The sequence below is a fragment of the Olea europaea genome, unplaced genomic scaffold (genome assembly GCF_002742605.1).
Source record: "Olea europaea var. sylvestris unplaced genomic scaffold, O_europaea_v1 scaffold683, whole genome shotgun sequence".
Lineage (NCBI taxonomy): Eukaryota > Viridiplantae > Streptophyta > Magnoliopsida > Lamiales > Oleaceae > Olea > Olea europaea.
The window spans coordinates 95602-110932 of NW_019265217.1; the positions used below are offsets into that span (position 1 = coordinate 95602).

Consider the following 15331-nt stretch of genomic DNA (forward strand, 5'->3'; position numbering starts at 1 on the left):
CATTAATAGACTTGAACTTAGACTAGGGTATGAAAGTGGGAGGAGATTACGTGTCATTAATTTCAACTACATGTTTATAACTACTCCTTATCGTTATTGGGATCCACTGTTATTCATCTTACTCTTCCTCTTTGAAAATCATTTATAAATTTGTCAAATGGTACAATGTAGTTGAATTAATTCTTCACTTAGCTCCTCTAAAAATATTAATTATTAAAAATTACTTTATATTTTGAAACAGTTTTCAAATAACTATTTTACTCCTTTGAATACGTATATAACCTTTGATTATGGCCGCTGAAAATCTGAGTTTTACATTCAAAATATGATCTTATTATGTCCACAGATTCAATGACATTAGATTAAAAAGTCATATAGATTTCTTGTGAACTTATTAAATTAAAAGTTTGCCGGATTTTATATTTTTACTTTCAGAATGTGAATTTTTTAGATTTCTTGTCTGCACCGCTACGATGATAAATCATTTCGGAGTTAAAAAAAAAAAAAAAAAAATTTAAAGAAAGAAAGATAAAATCATCTTTTATTAAAAGTCAAATTATTAAATATTAGAAATTCATTTTGATTACTTCATCTTTACTAATAAACCTAGATATTACACTATATTAACCATATTTTGACCATTTAATATATTTCAAAATAACAAAGTTATTCTTATATTTTTACAACAATTTTGATTTTACAGAATTATTTTTATAGAAGAGAACCAGAACACTCACAAAAGGTCAGCCCTACTGCGGGGCCCAATGTAATAAACAATGATAAAAGAAATTTTGACCCAACCATGTGTGAGACCTCAGTAAGAGGTCTATGAACTGGGGGTTCTGTGCCCCCAGCTCGGTTCATATTTTTATTACATCATGGTTGAAGAAATCATCAACGACATTTTAAGAAATTTCTAGAGAAATATGGATAGTGCAGCAAGCTTGGAAGAAACTAGAATATGATAACGAATCGAAGGAAGTTACCAGACAAGGGTAACTGAACAAAATTGCGACAAAAGAGGTCAAAGATATCAACGAAATAATGGTGTGTGCTTTGTATGTAGCAAACGAGGTCATTATGCTAGAAACTGTTAGTTTAAAAACAAATTAGTAGAAGGTAATGTAGCAACCTCTAACAAAGAATAGAAGTATAATAGTGAAGAAGAATGAAATGTTGAGGCAATCACGGCAATAATTGAGCAGGCTCGAGAAAAGAAATTCAATTCAAGTTTAAAGGATGAATCATCGTTAGTGATAGTCTTGCCTGAACAATTGGATTGCTAAGATGATTGGATCGACAACTCGGGAGATGATATTGTGGTTAATGAAGACTCTTCTTGGTAGACATCACGGAGGGAGGAACTATCAGACTTAGAAGATGTGTTTGAAAAAGCATATGTTTGGCAGATACTGCAAAGTGTTGAACTACTAGATTTACAGAAAACAAAAGACAAATTAAAAGAAGAAAATCACAGAAGTACAACAAAGCCAAGAGGAAACAAAAGATGCACAAGGATCAAGTGACAAGAAGTCTATTAGCGTAATGTAAAATTCTTGGTGAACAGATGTGCATCAGACAACACCAGATAAGATTCAGCAAAGTCAACAACTTTGAGGTACTTAATAATCTACAATCACGAAGAAGGAAATCGAGTAGTCTTGAGAAATCACGTAAAAATTATCCTAATCTAAAAATCGATAAAGATGAAATTCTAGAAGAGCAAGATATATTTGAAGCAACGAATACGTTAAGCGAAGGACCGATAGCCTCAAAATTTGTCAAGTTTGAGGCAAAGCTGGACGTAACAAAAAAGAAAAAAGTCAAAATAAAAAGTTGATGTTGAAGGGGAGAATTGATGAAATCATCACCGACATTTTGAGAAATTTCTAGAGAAATATATATAGTGCATCAAGCTTGGAAGAAGCTAGAAGAAATCAATCACCACCGCCATACTAGAAGCTGTAGGAATTATCTAAACTTTCCAGCCACTGCCAATATGAAGAATTCTCTAGAAATTACAGGCAGCAACTCACCGACTTCTCTACCTATATATATGTCCATGTCTGCTGTATATGTATTAAGTTTATGTGTATGGAGAGCAGAGAGTTAGAAGCTAGAGAAAAGAGAGTGGTGAGAGAGAGAGAGAGAGAAAGAGTGAACAAAATTCACTAAAAGAAGAGTTAGAGGAGTGTTATAATTATTCCTGAGGTGCTTGCTTAGAGTGAAATTGTTTAGTGTATGTTAAGGTATGTTTGTCACAAAAATTAATTGTACTAGTTTCTTGTGTAATAAAGAGAAATTCTTTTGGTGTTTAAATTCAACAATGGTAGCTAAGCTAACGATAAATAATAAGCTCCCAAATTTGGTTCACAAATGTAGTATAATAATTAACTCTACAAACATGAATGGTTGGGCGTTGCCACGTGGCTAATAAATATAATTATTTTTTTTCTCAAGTTAAATACCCTATTACAGGAGAAGTGCATCATTGACCTAAATTATGTTGCAATTACATACAAGTTCAAAAGGAGGTTCAAAAACAGATGGAACATGCGTCGACGCGTGATTGAACAATTTGAAAATTTAAAACAAAAAACACTTAATCATTTGCTGTCAAATCAGTTTGTCTCCTTCTTCACTTTTTTAAGTATGGTTAAGTGATTTTATTCATTAAGTTGTGAGGATAACGAATTGCCCTAGGACAGCATCTCTCTCATGTCATTATTTTATTAAACAAACTTTTTGTTCAAGATTAATTTAGAGGTATCTCATCTTTAATGAGAATGAATTAGACTTAAGACACAAATAATATAAGTGTGAATATATCGACAACTTTTTTAGGTGATGATACACATTTATTAGGGTGTCTATACTAGTGTCCATCCTCTCATATAAATGAGGACCAACTTTGAATAAAATATAAGTTATCCAAAATGGATCCCTTTCATGTGAGGGAGACACGGGTATGGACACCACATTATGTACAAGTAGCATATTTCATTTTTTTATGATTTAAACTTTTTAATTAAAGTGATAAAATAGACTAACGAATCACTCGATCTCCAACAAGTTAAGCTTGGGAAAACCCAAATTTAGGTTATGGACCAATGGATCTTATGTGAATATTTTAATTAAACGAACTCCTTGTTAAAAATTAATTTAGAGGTATCTCGTCTATAATGAGAAAATGAATTAGACTTAGACACAAGAATCGAGTTATCAATATAAATGTAAAAATTCTATACATTTTTTTTTTTTTTATGATTTAAACTTTGATAGTGATACAATAGATAACAAGTGAAGTTTTTGAACGCCCACTTTTCATTTTACAATCATCGTCAAGTTGATTAGAAATTAAAATGCTTTTTTTTTATTTTTAATATTCATATTGGCGTGGGTGGTGTCTATTAAGGGGGGGGAAATAAATCCTTGTGGTATAATGGCATTATTGTACTAATCTCAATTAGTTCAAACCTAAATTATATTTTTTCATTGGACTAACTTAGTGGAGGCATTAAAACAAAAACAAGTTGGAGGGTAGAAAGGAACTAATATAATTGAATGGACAGAAATTTTAACCAACGAATTTAATTTGGTGACTTAAGGAAGCCAAGCAACATCAACCAAAATGGTCTTCACATGGTGCAATCATATAGTTTATTACACCAATACTAAGTTATACCTTTTAAAATCCAATTTTAATGCTTAAAGCAACATAGTAACAACTCCTCCACCTTTTCCTTAAAAATGTAAAGAGAAATCCATCTCATACTATACTTTTTTTGTGATGTATTAAGCCATAATCCGTTCTTACAAGTACATTAATATATATAATAAGAATTGAGAAATAAACAAAGCAAACGCACATATTCGCCGTAGAATTACAAAAGAGGAAAAGTATACAAGTCTTTTCTTATTACACACTTAAGAACGTTCTAGTATTGTTATTTATATTAATATTCGATTTTTTGTCCGATATGGTTAACATTATTAAGTAACATAATGCAAATCTCATATAGTGATTAATATTTATATACTTAATCGATGTGAGATTCTAACCCTAATACGTCTACATGTCAATGACAACTGATCATGCCATCAAATGATCGTTTGAGTTTTAGACGGTTCGAATTATTTATTTAAAATATAATGAAGTCTAACATCATTAAGAAGAGTAGTCCAATACCATCTATGTTGGCTAATATAATAATACTTGAATAATATTATTTAGAGTCAATAGTGCTAAAACATTAATCTAATTGATGTTATATGATTAGTCAATTAAAGGTAAATTAAATGAAAGAATATACATGTGAACCTCTTAAATTAGGCTTGACCTGTAATGTCAATTACAATATTTGTGTTTAAATATTATTGGTATTACGTAGCATTATTCTTAATTGATGCGAAATTTTACCCGAAATACTTTATACACAGGAAGGACAAAATTGATCGAGAAGATTAGTATACAATATGATTAAGTTCTACTAATTAATTAGGTTAAGTATGTGGACCCCTCAAGAAAGCAAAGGTCATTCCATAATCAAATATTTTAATGAACAAAGCGGTGTTTAATGATAAAGATTAGAATAATAAATCCAGATGTTTGCCTAATTATGCATTGGGACAGCGGGCATTCACATAAACTCCATCTAATTGGTTTGTACTTTCTCTTTGTGTCCTTTCTATTAAACTAAAACAAAGCTAAAAGGGTTTAACTCATAATCTAGGACACTAATCCTCAACATCAAAAGCTATTTATTAAACTAATAAAAAAAATTTAAGAAACTCCGTTGACGTCCCTACTCAAAATAAATAAGGATTATGTCACTTGTACATAAAAATGGTACATAAGAGATTACATAAAATGACGTGGAACAAAAAGATTGAATGAAAAAGTTGACAATATTTTAAACTGATAAATGATAGAGTAACATGTAACATTATTTAACACATTATGTAAGACTTGATGTACATATAGTAAGATCCAATAAATAAATTATTTCGTTTTTGTGATCATCTATCTATATTGATAATGATCACAATTAATTATGAAATGTATTATAATTTAGTGAGTTTCGAAGTTAGTGTCAATTGTCTTTGACATTTTTTTTTCTTAAATCAATCAAAAGTAATTGTATATAATGAGATAATTGTAACTTGTCGGAAGATTTATAAAGAGACGATAAAAAAAATATTTCCCAACAATCATTATGGATTTAGTGATTATGAGCACATTAATCTGGGAATTATAATGCTCATTTTGAGTTTTGGACAAATTAATTGTTCATTTGAATTTAATACTCCCTTCGTTCTATAAAGATGTATTTATTATTTTATTTTGTCTGTCTCAAATTATAAGCCACCTTTTTGTTGACAATGTAATTCATTTTTTTAATTTTTTAATACGTCCATATTTAGTGTGTGTTTAAGCCACATTATTTTGAAAGAATGTATTTTGAAATAGTAGATTGATGGAGAATGTGTGATTAAAAATGTGAAAAATTTTAAATTTACATGTAATGTTATTTTATTAAAAAATATGTGATTAAAATAATATCAAATTACTGTTTAAAAATATATTTCTTTTTTAAAGAATGCAGCTCACACGGGGGCCTTAATGTGTTTGTTATCAATAAGTATGAACTGCTCATAACGGTATATCAACAAAATATAAGAAAAAATTATACTTTTAACTATATTAATTTCATTTTTTTAATCTGAGTAAAAATGAGAAATAAATCTATTATTGTGGTATAGAGAGAGAGAATATTTTTATATTATATTAAGACCTAGAACATCATATTAAGAGGACAATCGATATGGGATAAATACAAAGACATTTGACATACTCCCATCGACAAAATGATGGCATGTTTGAGCTCATCAATGAATCAAAAGTTAGATTTGAATTTTACACAAACCTTTCGATAATATTAGGATAAGACTTGATGTTTCATTTCAAAATATTAATCATATTAATAGATTATAGTAGCAGTCCAAATTTATACACCTTAATAATTTATTTCAGATTTTTTAAGTCTTGACCATGTGTCTTTTTGAAAAATATTAAGGGCCAAATTTTCAATTCACTTTATTATACACTTAGACAAAGTTTTTGATAAAAATTAATTAAATATATGATTAAAAATTGATAAAAATTGTGTTTCTCATGAAAATATAGTTAAAATTAATTATTAACTTTGATGTTAATTTTTTACCAACCTTTTGAATTATCCCAAACAGTTAATTTTAACTTATTCACTCATCATAAAGATATATCAGGTGGTCCACGTGGATAAATGATGACTTGTACTATGTTAGGACCAGAAGCTAAAAGACAGTTCAGACACGTTCATGTGGGGCCGGAATGGTGGCTGATTTGGTAATTTAGGCAGAACTGCAGGTCAAACGTGAGAAAATATCAAAAATCTTAAGTTGAAAATTATAGTTAACCCTGTTTAAGCCCCAATCTTCCCAAAAAAATTAAAAATATTTTTAAACAGTATTTTAATATTATTTTAACTACACATTATTCAATAAAATAATATTACACATAAATTTAAAATTTTTTCTCATTTTTTAATGAATTAAGCCAAACGAACATAAGCTTTGACAAAATGAGTGACATAATACTCACAATCGAGGTGTGGGTCCCATGAATAAAATAATTTCGACCTCTCCCATGTGTATGTGCTATGTCAACCGAAATATCATCTTCTATGGTTATGTAGCACGGTTCTTTTTTAATTATACATTTCATATCAATACACTATTCTAAAATTCATTTTTTTCCCAAAATGGGACTCAAATGAAGGCTATGAACACAATTTTTATTTTGATATTTTTATCATATTTTAATTTTAATTGAGCTTCTCAATTTTTGCTCACTATAACAATTATTGTTAGGGACATGAATGATTATCAAATACAAAATTTGTTAATTAATAAAAGATTTGACGATAAGAATGACATGAAAAATTGTTAGGGACATAAATGTTACAATGTATAAAGATTAATACCCTTAAATTTAATTAAAATATAATGAAAAATTGTGCTGTAAAATAATTAATTACCATTTGAAAAAAGAGAAAATTTTGTGTTGGGTTTAGTGGGGCCAACCCTGTTCCCTGCTGCGGAGCGGAGCAGACAACCAATGGGACACCCTAAACATATCATTTCTCTTTGGGAGCTCAGTCAAAATTTTCCTCCTTTTGTCCAACAAGGAGTAGCAAATTTATTTTTTATTTATTTTTTTGCATTATTTATTGTTGACGTGACAAATATACTGAAATCTTAAACCCCGTTTGACCCATATTATTTTTATTAGAATGCATTTTAAATAGTGTATTGAAAAAAAATGAGTTATTAAAAAATATTTAAAAGTTTTGAATTTACGTAAAATATTATTTTATTTAAAAATGTGTGGTTGAAATAATATTAAATCACCATTTAAAAATGTGTTTTTTTGAAAAAAAAATGTGAGTTAAATGGGGTGTAAGGCTTTATTCAAGCATTATTTTTGGGCAAAAAAAGTTTTGTAATAGTAATTTGCTGGAGAATGTATGATTAAAAAGTTGAAAAAAAAATTTAGGTTTATGTGCAAAATTATTTTGCTTAAAAATATGTAGTTGAAAATGAATTTGAGGAAAAAATAAATATAATGAAACTTAAACAAGGACTAAGAATTTTGCAACTTCAATGATGTGCAAAATAATATGTTTTTAGAATGGCATTAAAATTGCCTAATAGATGTCTTCCAGAGCTTATTTAACAATTTTCGTTATTTAGTTTACACTTCAATTTCGCTGCAAGTACATAAAAAATTTGACAGAATTTTTACAAAAAGACACTTCGCAGTTTTTCATTCATTCACAACACACATAGGAAATGCATGATACAGATGTTGCCAGCGCAGCACCTTTATCATTTATTTTAATAATTTTCTGTACCTATGAAATTATTCTTTACACTTTGTAATCAGTAGAAGAGTCATAAATATAATCCAATAAAAATGTGACTTGAATAATAAACATATATTGAAACATAATAGGAACACATGAATCTCAATTCACTTTAAAATATATCTTCACTTTAATTTGATTTTAATCAATTATATCATTTTCAGAATGGTAATCATCGTTTTGAATTGGGACAAAGGTTGGTTAACAGGATAAGGCCCCATCACCTAATATTTCACATAAAAAAAAAATATAATAATAATAATAAATAAATAAATTTATAAAATTTTTTAATCAACTAAACCAACAGAAAAAGAAAAAAAGAATAAGTCAACAATAAGTCCCCCAACCGTGCTTGTTGCATCAGTATCATGCGACCGATGCTAAAATTGGACCCCACTTTTCCTCCAAGAATGTCGTCACTGTAACTGCCATCTCTAGTTAAAAAGCTAACTCAGGTTGGCATCACTGCACACAATAAGGAGACAACCTAACCGTGTTCCAGATAACTACATACAATATTATTGAAGAGAGAGATAAAACTGAAAACCGTGTGTGCGAGAGAGAGAGAGAGATTGTACAGTAAATCAAGACTTCGGTACCGCCGTTTCGCGTCTGCTCAAGAAAATTCCGTTTCACGGCGCGGCAGCGCACAGTAACGGTCGCACGTTCTATCTAACTGTTACAACGGTTTATTTTGTATACGAATTTACTATTTTACCTTTATTTCATAGTTAAACTTTCGCCGAGCTTTTCAAGAATAGAGTTTTATCAAAGAGATTGATCTAGTCATGGCAAATAGAGGCTCGCTTTCTCAGCAACAAATCAACGTTTCAGCTGAAGGTCAAATCTTTACAACGATTCTTAGTTTATTTTTGTAGTTTTTTATTATTTATAAAGAAATCGATTTTCGGACAATAATGTCTTGTTTTTCTTCAAAATTTCAGGGCGCGGTGCTGAGGATGTTTTGTATAAGGAGCTATGGAAGGCTTGTGCAGGTCCATTGGTAGATGTTCCAAAAAGTGGAGAGAAAGTTTATTATTTTCCTCAAGGTCACATGGAACAAGTAAGTAATCTTTTCATTTTTTCTATTTTTTTTTTCTTTTTTGGCTCTTATGGAGTGAAAATTTGTAAAGACTCCTTGTTGAGATCATATGTTGGGTAATTAATGTTACATCTTTGATTGATGTGGGATATTACCCTTAATAAAATTCTGGTTTTTGGGTTTGGTTAGTTGGACGCGTCTACAAATCAGGAACTGAATCAGAGGATAACAATGTTCAGGTTGCCTTCAAAGATCCTATGTCGTGTTTTTAATGTTCACCTACTGGTATGGACTATACAATTTTTTATTTTATTTTATTTTAATTCTTGGTTTGTTTCTGAAAGAAGTGAATAATAATTCTATTTTCCGTTAAAAAAATAAAAAATCGTATGCTAGGAATATAAGTGGAGAATATAGTTTCTCATTCTTGAATTTTTATCTGTTTTAGGCTGAGCAAGACACCGATGAAGTTTATGTACAAATAACTTTGATGCCAGAAGCAGTAAGATCTTAAATTATTCTCCGGTGTATCAGTGATTGGGAAGTGTATTCCCTTTTATTTATTTATTTTTTTTTTCAGATAAAAAATTTAAGTTATTATTGGATAAAACTTTTGTAGCGAACCGAGAATGTAAGTCCTGATAAGGTTCCTCCCGAGCAATCGAGACCTGCAGTGCAATCATTTTGCAAGGTTTTGACAGCCTCTGATACCAGCACACATGGTGGATTCTCTGTTCTCCGTAGACATGCTAACGAATGCCTTCCTCCCTTGGTAGTAAATTATCGCCTTCTCCAAACGGGTTTTTCTGTTTTTCTTTTGCCAGATGTCTCTCTGCATTCTTGTTGTTTGGGTTGATAAGAACTTTGTCTTAGCTACGGTACCCTGTTGTTCTTGGACCAGGATATGAACCTGCAGATACCAACCCAAGAATTGGTAGCCAAAGATTTACATGGCACTGAATGGCACTTTAAGCATATATTTAGAGGTAATATTTCGTTTAGGCCTTGCTAATTCTCCTGTTTTTTATTTACTGGCTGGTGTGGATAAGCTATTTTAATAAAATAATTGATTAATGTATAAATGCCAATCCTGATTGTATGTGTATGATATTGATTTCTGCTTGGAATCCATATATATCTGTCAAAAACTGAACAGGTCAACCCCGACGGCATTTGCTTACAACGGGATGGAGTACATTCGTTACTTCTAAGAGATTAGTTGCTGGGGATTCTTTTGTTTTTTTGAGGTATTTCTTTATTATATACTCTTACAATGATTTTGTTTCTGGATAAAAAATCTCACTTTCCTTTCGTTTTTTGAGTCATCGAATTTGTAAAACTTTGTTTCCAGGGGAGAGAATCGGGAATTACGTGTTGGAGTTAGGCGTCATGCTCGTCAACAGTGCACCATGCCATCTTCAGTTATTTCAAGTCAGAGCATGCATCTCGGTGTGCTTGCAACGGCATCTCATGCAGTTTCAACACAGACCATATTTGTTGTTTATTACAAGCCAAGGTCTGATAAATATTCTCGTTTTTTTCACTTAAACCGCTGTTTGTGTATTCATCTTCTTACACCTGTCGTCTGTGGCAAAATGTTTTAGAACGAGTCAGTTCATCGTAGGCCTCGACAAATATCAAGAAGCTGTAAATCACGGTTTCAAAGTTGGCGTGAGATTCAAGATGAGATTTGAGGGAGAAGATTCTCCCGAGAGAAGGTTGTTTTAAATTAAATATACGCAACTGTGTTATATTAGACGTTTGTAGGTTGATTTGCTAATAGTTTTTCGATTTTGCCACTCTAATGCATCAGGTTCTCTGGTACAATAGTTGGGGTGGAAGATATTTCTCCCCACTGGGAGGATTCGGACTGGCGATCATTGAAGGTTAAAAATATGCTGATCTTCTTACTTCCAAATCAGCATTATTGAAAGACTGAAGTATAAAATTTTACTCTCTTTTCTCCTCATATTCACAGGTTCGGTGGGATGAACCTGCGTCCATTCCAAGACCTGAAAGGGTCTCTCCATGGGAAATAGAACCCTTTGTGGTGTCAGTTCCCACCACCCCCGCGTTGGTTCATCCAATGGGAGTGAAGCATAAAAGGCTTCGATCACAAGCTGAAATTCCAGTTCCTGGCTGGCTTAGTCTTTCAAAGTTCTCTCCAAATATGTTTTCTGAAGAAACCGAAGAGAGTAAAAGTGCCTCGGCATGGCCTATCTTTTCAAACAATTCAGCTCAGGATTCAGGAAAACTGAGCAATACCCCAATGTCACATACAAATAATGAGAAGAGAGAGGCCACTGTTGCAACATGCCGATTGTTTGGTATCAATTTGTCAAGTCCCTGTGGCCGTCATGAGGATTTTCCTCCAAAACCAATTGACATATCAAGCGATAATGGTGATGGATATGGTCCAAGTGCACTTTCCTCGGTCAATTCGAAACAAAAATCGAAGGATTCCAAAGACCTGAAGAAAGAGCAGTTTCAAGGACACACAAAGGAGGCTCAAAGTAGACACGGTCCCTCCACCAGAAGTCGAACCAAGGTATAATCACTTCTAAATACATTACTGATTCAGCATTCATCACTCTGGAAATGGTTCTTGATTTAAAAATTTGTGTTTGGTTGGGTGAACCCTTGAGAAGGTTCAAATGCAAGGAGTTGCTGTGGGTCGTGCTGTTGACTTGACTGCATTGAAGGGATACGATGAGCTTATAAGTGAACTTGAAGAGATCTTTGAAATAAAAGGGGAACTCCGGCCTCGAAACAAATGGGAAATTGTTTTTACAGATAACGAAGGGGATATGATGCTCATGGGCGATGATCCATGGCCGTAAGTCTGCTTTTTCTTTGTCATCTAAATGTTGTTTCTTCATATGTTTGGTTTGATATGGTAATTTTCTTGCAGAGAATTCTGTAATATGGTGCGGAGAATTTTAATTTGTTCGACCCAAGACGTGAAGAGTATGAGAACAGGGAACAATACTCTTCCTTTGTCTTCTGACAATGAAGGAACCTTCTTTAACTTGGAAGAAAATTAAAATCAATCTCACCCTTTCTTTTCCATTTTCCGTCTTTGTTTTTCTTTCAGAGTAAATAGGATCTTATAGATGATCGAGGAGACTTGTTTGTTCATAGCTCGGTTCGAGGATCCTTTGACTAGATTTCATGTATAACAAGAGTATGCTAATTGTGTATTGTTAGAATCTGTGTATGTTAGGTGTGTTCCTGGCTAACATAAATGCCAACTTTTCTTACCCTATGTTTGTATATACGAGTGGATTTAGAAATTTCAACATTGAATCATGTGAATTTATGCATTTTACTGTGGGATTTCAGGATCTTATAATTTATTTGTATCTAATAATTGATTTGACTTGAAAATGACATCAAAATACAAAATTCTGGGCCAAGTGGAAGATACTTGTGACAAGAAATAGATAGGCTATTTCTTAGAACGAGTGAAGATTATGACATTTAAGATGGAACGTTGTTATCATCGAAAGACCTTGACAAATCAAATGAACCTGTAAAGCTAGAATATTCTGTGTGTTGGAGAAGTGATTGCAGGGTATTTTCAGTTGACCAAATGTATATTCCCATTCCAACCTTTGAATTTGAAAGGAATATCCATGACTAGATCCTTCATAACATGTTCATAGAAAACCATTGACCTTTGAATCGTAACGATTCTACGGTCAAAAGATTTCTCATTGCCTCTCGCTCTTGATCCACCTCTATGTTACCTATACACTAAAATTTCAATAGAATGCAAGGCTGTCGTACCAAAATGTTTCGTCGACTATCTATACTTTGACTGTCAAATCATTTACTAAAATGTTTTGAGTGTGAAAATTATAAATGGACGAAATTTTGGCTAGATTTATATCTTTTGTTGTGTGTCTAGGGTATTTAAAGAAGTTTTGAGTATGTGTAGTTCCGATCCTTTGAAACTTGTTGACTAGTGAGCCACCTTATTAATGTGGTATCTTTGATTTGTACTTCATACCCCTATTATTTTGTTTCTGAAAGTGGTCATATTGCTTAGTCATCTCAAGAGTATCATATTGTTTCTTGGATCTTTTTAATTAGGAAAAGGTCTACAGCGAAGAACAATAGTGTCATAAGAATTAGCTTATTTGGGAAGATCTAATGGCCGCTATTGTTGCTGCAAAGGGTGTCAGAGTAGAAAGATGCTTCTCCCGATACAAGGGGTCATTGCGTCGCCTATGTCACAGTGTCTAAGGTTGGGACTTTCTCTCTCCTTTGAGTCTAAGGTTTGCCACATGGCGCCTTAGAGGGAATTTCGCTTGAGAATCTTGGTGTGGTGAACTTTAGTTTGACCATTGGTGCATTTGCGATTTGCCTTCACCTCGCTATGTTTTGCTGGGCATAACGCTTCCACGTGATCCACAATTACCTTGTGTCTAAAATTTATTTCATGTCTCTTTTCTTTTACTCTTTTTAATCTTGTTCTATCTAGTTATCAAAACATCCTTTATGTGTAATTTTGATAGTATTCAACCGCACCCATCGAGTCAACCTTACCTTTGCCTTTTGAATCAACACTTTTTTTTTAAAAAACATTTCTAGCCTGAAAAGAAGCACAAAAAAATGCAGTTTAGCAAACAAATAAGAAGCAGTTACAGAAGTCATATGGTAACAGATGGGTTACTGACTTCATCTGTTGGTCCAGATTCTCCGACAGTGTGGCCCTGATTTTTCTCTGAATTTGTTCATAATTTCTTTTATTGAACTAGAAATCAACACAATCACAGAATCGGACATACACTGCATGTGTGATTTGATGTCTAGCATGTCTGTACAAATTTCACCTTGCATGCAAACAAGAAGGTTTAGTTTCTTTTGCTGATTAGACTTCAAAGATGACATCTTTGATTGCATTGCCTGAAGCTGCTTGCTGAGCAATCAATTTTTTGGACCGGAGATCACATATTTGTCCGTTGAAATAATTCCTCAATTCCTCAACCACATACATCACATAAATACATATGATCAGGTAACTGATGATGGTGAAATGTGAAATAGAACAGTCATCTGTGACCCATATTGAAATGTCATTTGATGTGTGACCTAATAATTGAGACATGTGACCTGAATATATTTCTGTGACCAGTAATGAATGACTGTGTCAACAACATTTGATGACAATAATTGGACTTGTGACGTGATGGATAAAACTGTAACAACTTACATTATTTGATGACTGACCCTCTGAATCAAGTGTATGTAGATCAGTTTTGTCGGCTGACTTACGCTCTCCACCTGGTGAATCTTCGGTAGTGGGTCAACAAAATCGTCATCATCAATGTGTACATCAGAGTGCCCCAGTCTTCCATTAGTTATCAGAAGCATAAGAGTAGATTGTTTCATCCCCGAAGCACTTAGTTTAGTACTGGTCCGAACACGATGAACTGATTGATTTATGCTACCATCCTTTCTCTTCTCCCCACGTGACTGATCAGGTAGGACAGGTTTTTCATACCGCACCTCCGTCTTGTACGACATTGCCATTTCAACTTCTGGGAGTTTCAAGTCACATATTTCCAATTGCCATTTAGAACACAATAAAAGTTTATTATCAGCAAAACAAAAATATAGGAACGATCAGATATAATGTTGCAATTTGAAAATATATGAATATATGTTGAAATCGGCAGTTATATTGACATGTATTGTCATATAACAACGTCAAGCGTGTCGTAAAAATACCTATGACCTATATCGAATTTCTGTGACAGACTAAATAGCATATATAACTTCATGAATTTGATTTGTAACTTGACGAAATTAATTTGATTGACTTAATATGATCTGCAACATGTAAATATGTGCAAGTACTAATTCATATATAATAATGATGTAACAGTTGTCACTTACATCTGGATTGGAGAAGCATTCAGGCCCCTCGAGCTTAGCAGTCGATGCGTGGTCGTCAATCGTCCAATTCCTAATTTAGGGGTATAATTTGGATATCCTTCTAACTACGTATCCATCGAGGCTGATAACAGTCTCGTAAATCCATACCTGAAATGCTACAAACAAGCCTCTGAATCTATAGTGAGTTGTTCTCTTACTCAATCTCTCCCTCAATGAAGTTACTAGTGTGTTGAACATCGACTTATGCCATGGGAACAAATTCATAGCATTAAAATCTTCAACTAGCACGAACAAGAAGTGATCCACAGCCTTCTTGTAATCTCTCGGATATAGATATAATGTTATGAAATACAATGCACCTACCATAGAAACATCTGCATCCGGAATGTTAGATGCACCAAGGAATGCTTCTTTGACG

At 32.5% G+C, this 15331-nt stretch overlaps 1 protein-coding gene across 1 annotated transcript; it reads left to right on the plus strand.

Moving 5' to 3' along the window:
* Positions 1-8474: 8474 nt before the first annotated feature.
* On the plus strand, positions 8475-12355 carry LOC111390474 (auxin response factor 9-like). Its single transcript, XM_023015522.1, has 13 exons — positions 8475-8807; positions 8912-9030; positions 9199-9294; positions 9458-9511; positions 9629-9781; positions 9911-9995; positions 10166-10256; positions 10361-10525; positions 10614-10727; positions 10823-10895; positions 10988-11557; positions 11658-11845; positions 11921-12355. Exons 1-13 carry the CDS (start codon positions 8756-8758, stop codon positions 12051-12053), a joined length of 1893 nt encoding a protein of 630 aa, XP_022871290.1. The 5' UTR covers positions 8475-8755; the 3' UTR covers positions 12054-12355.
* Positions 12356-15331: the final 2976 nt, after the last annotated feature.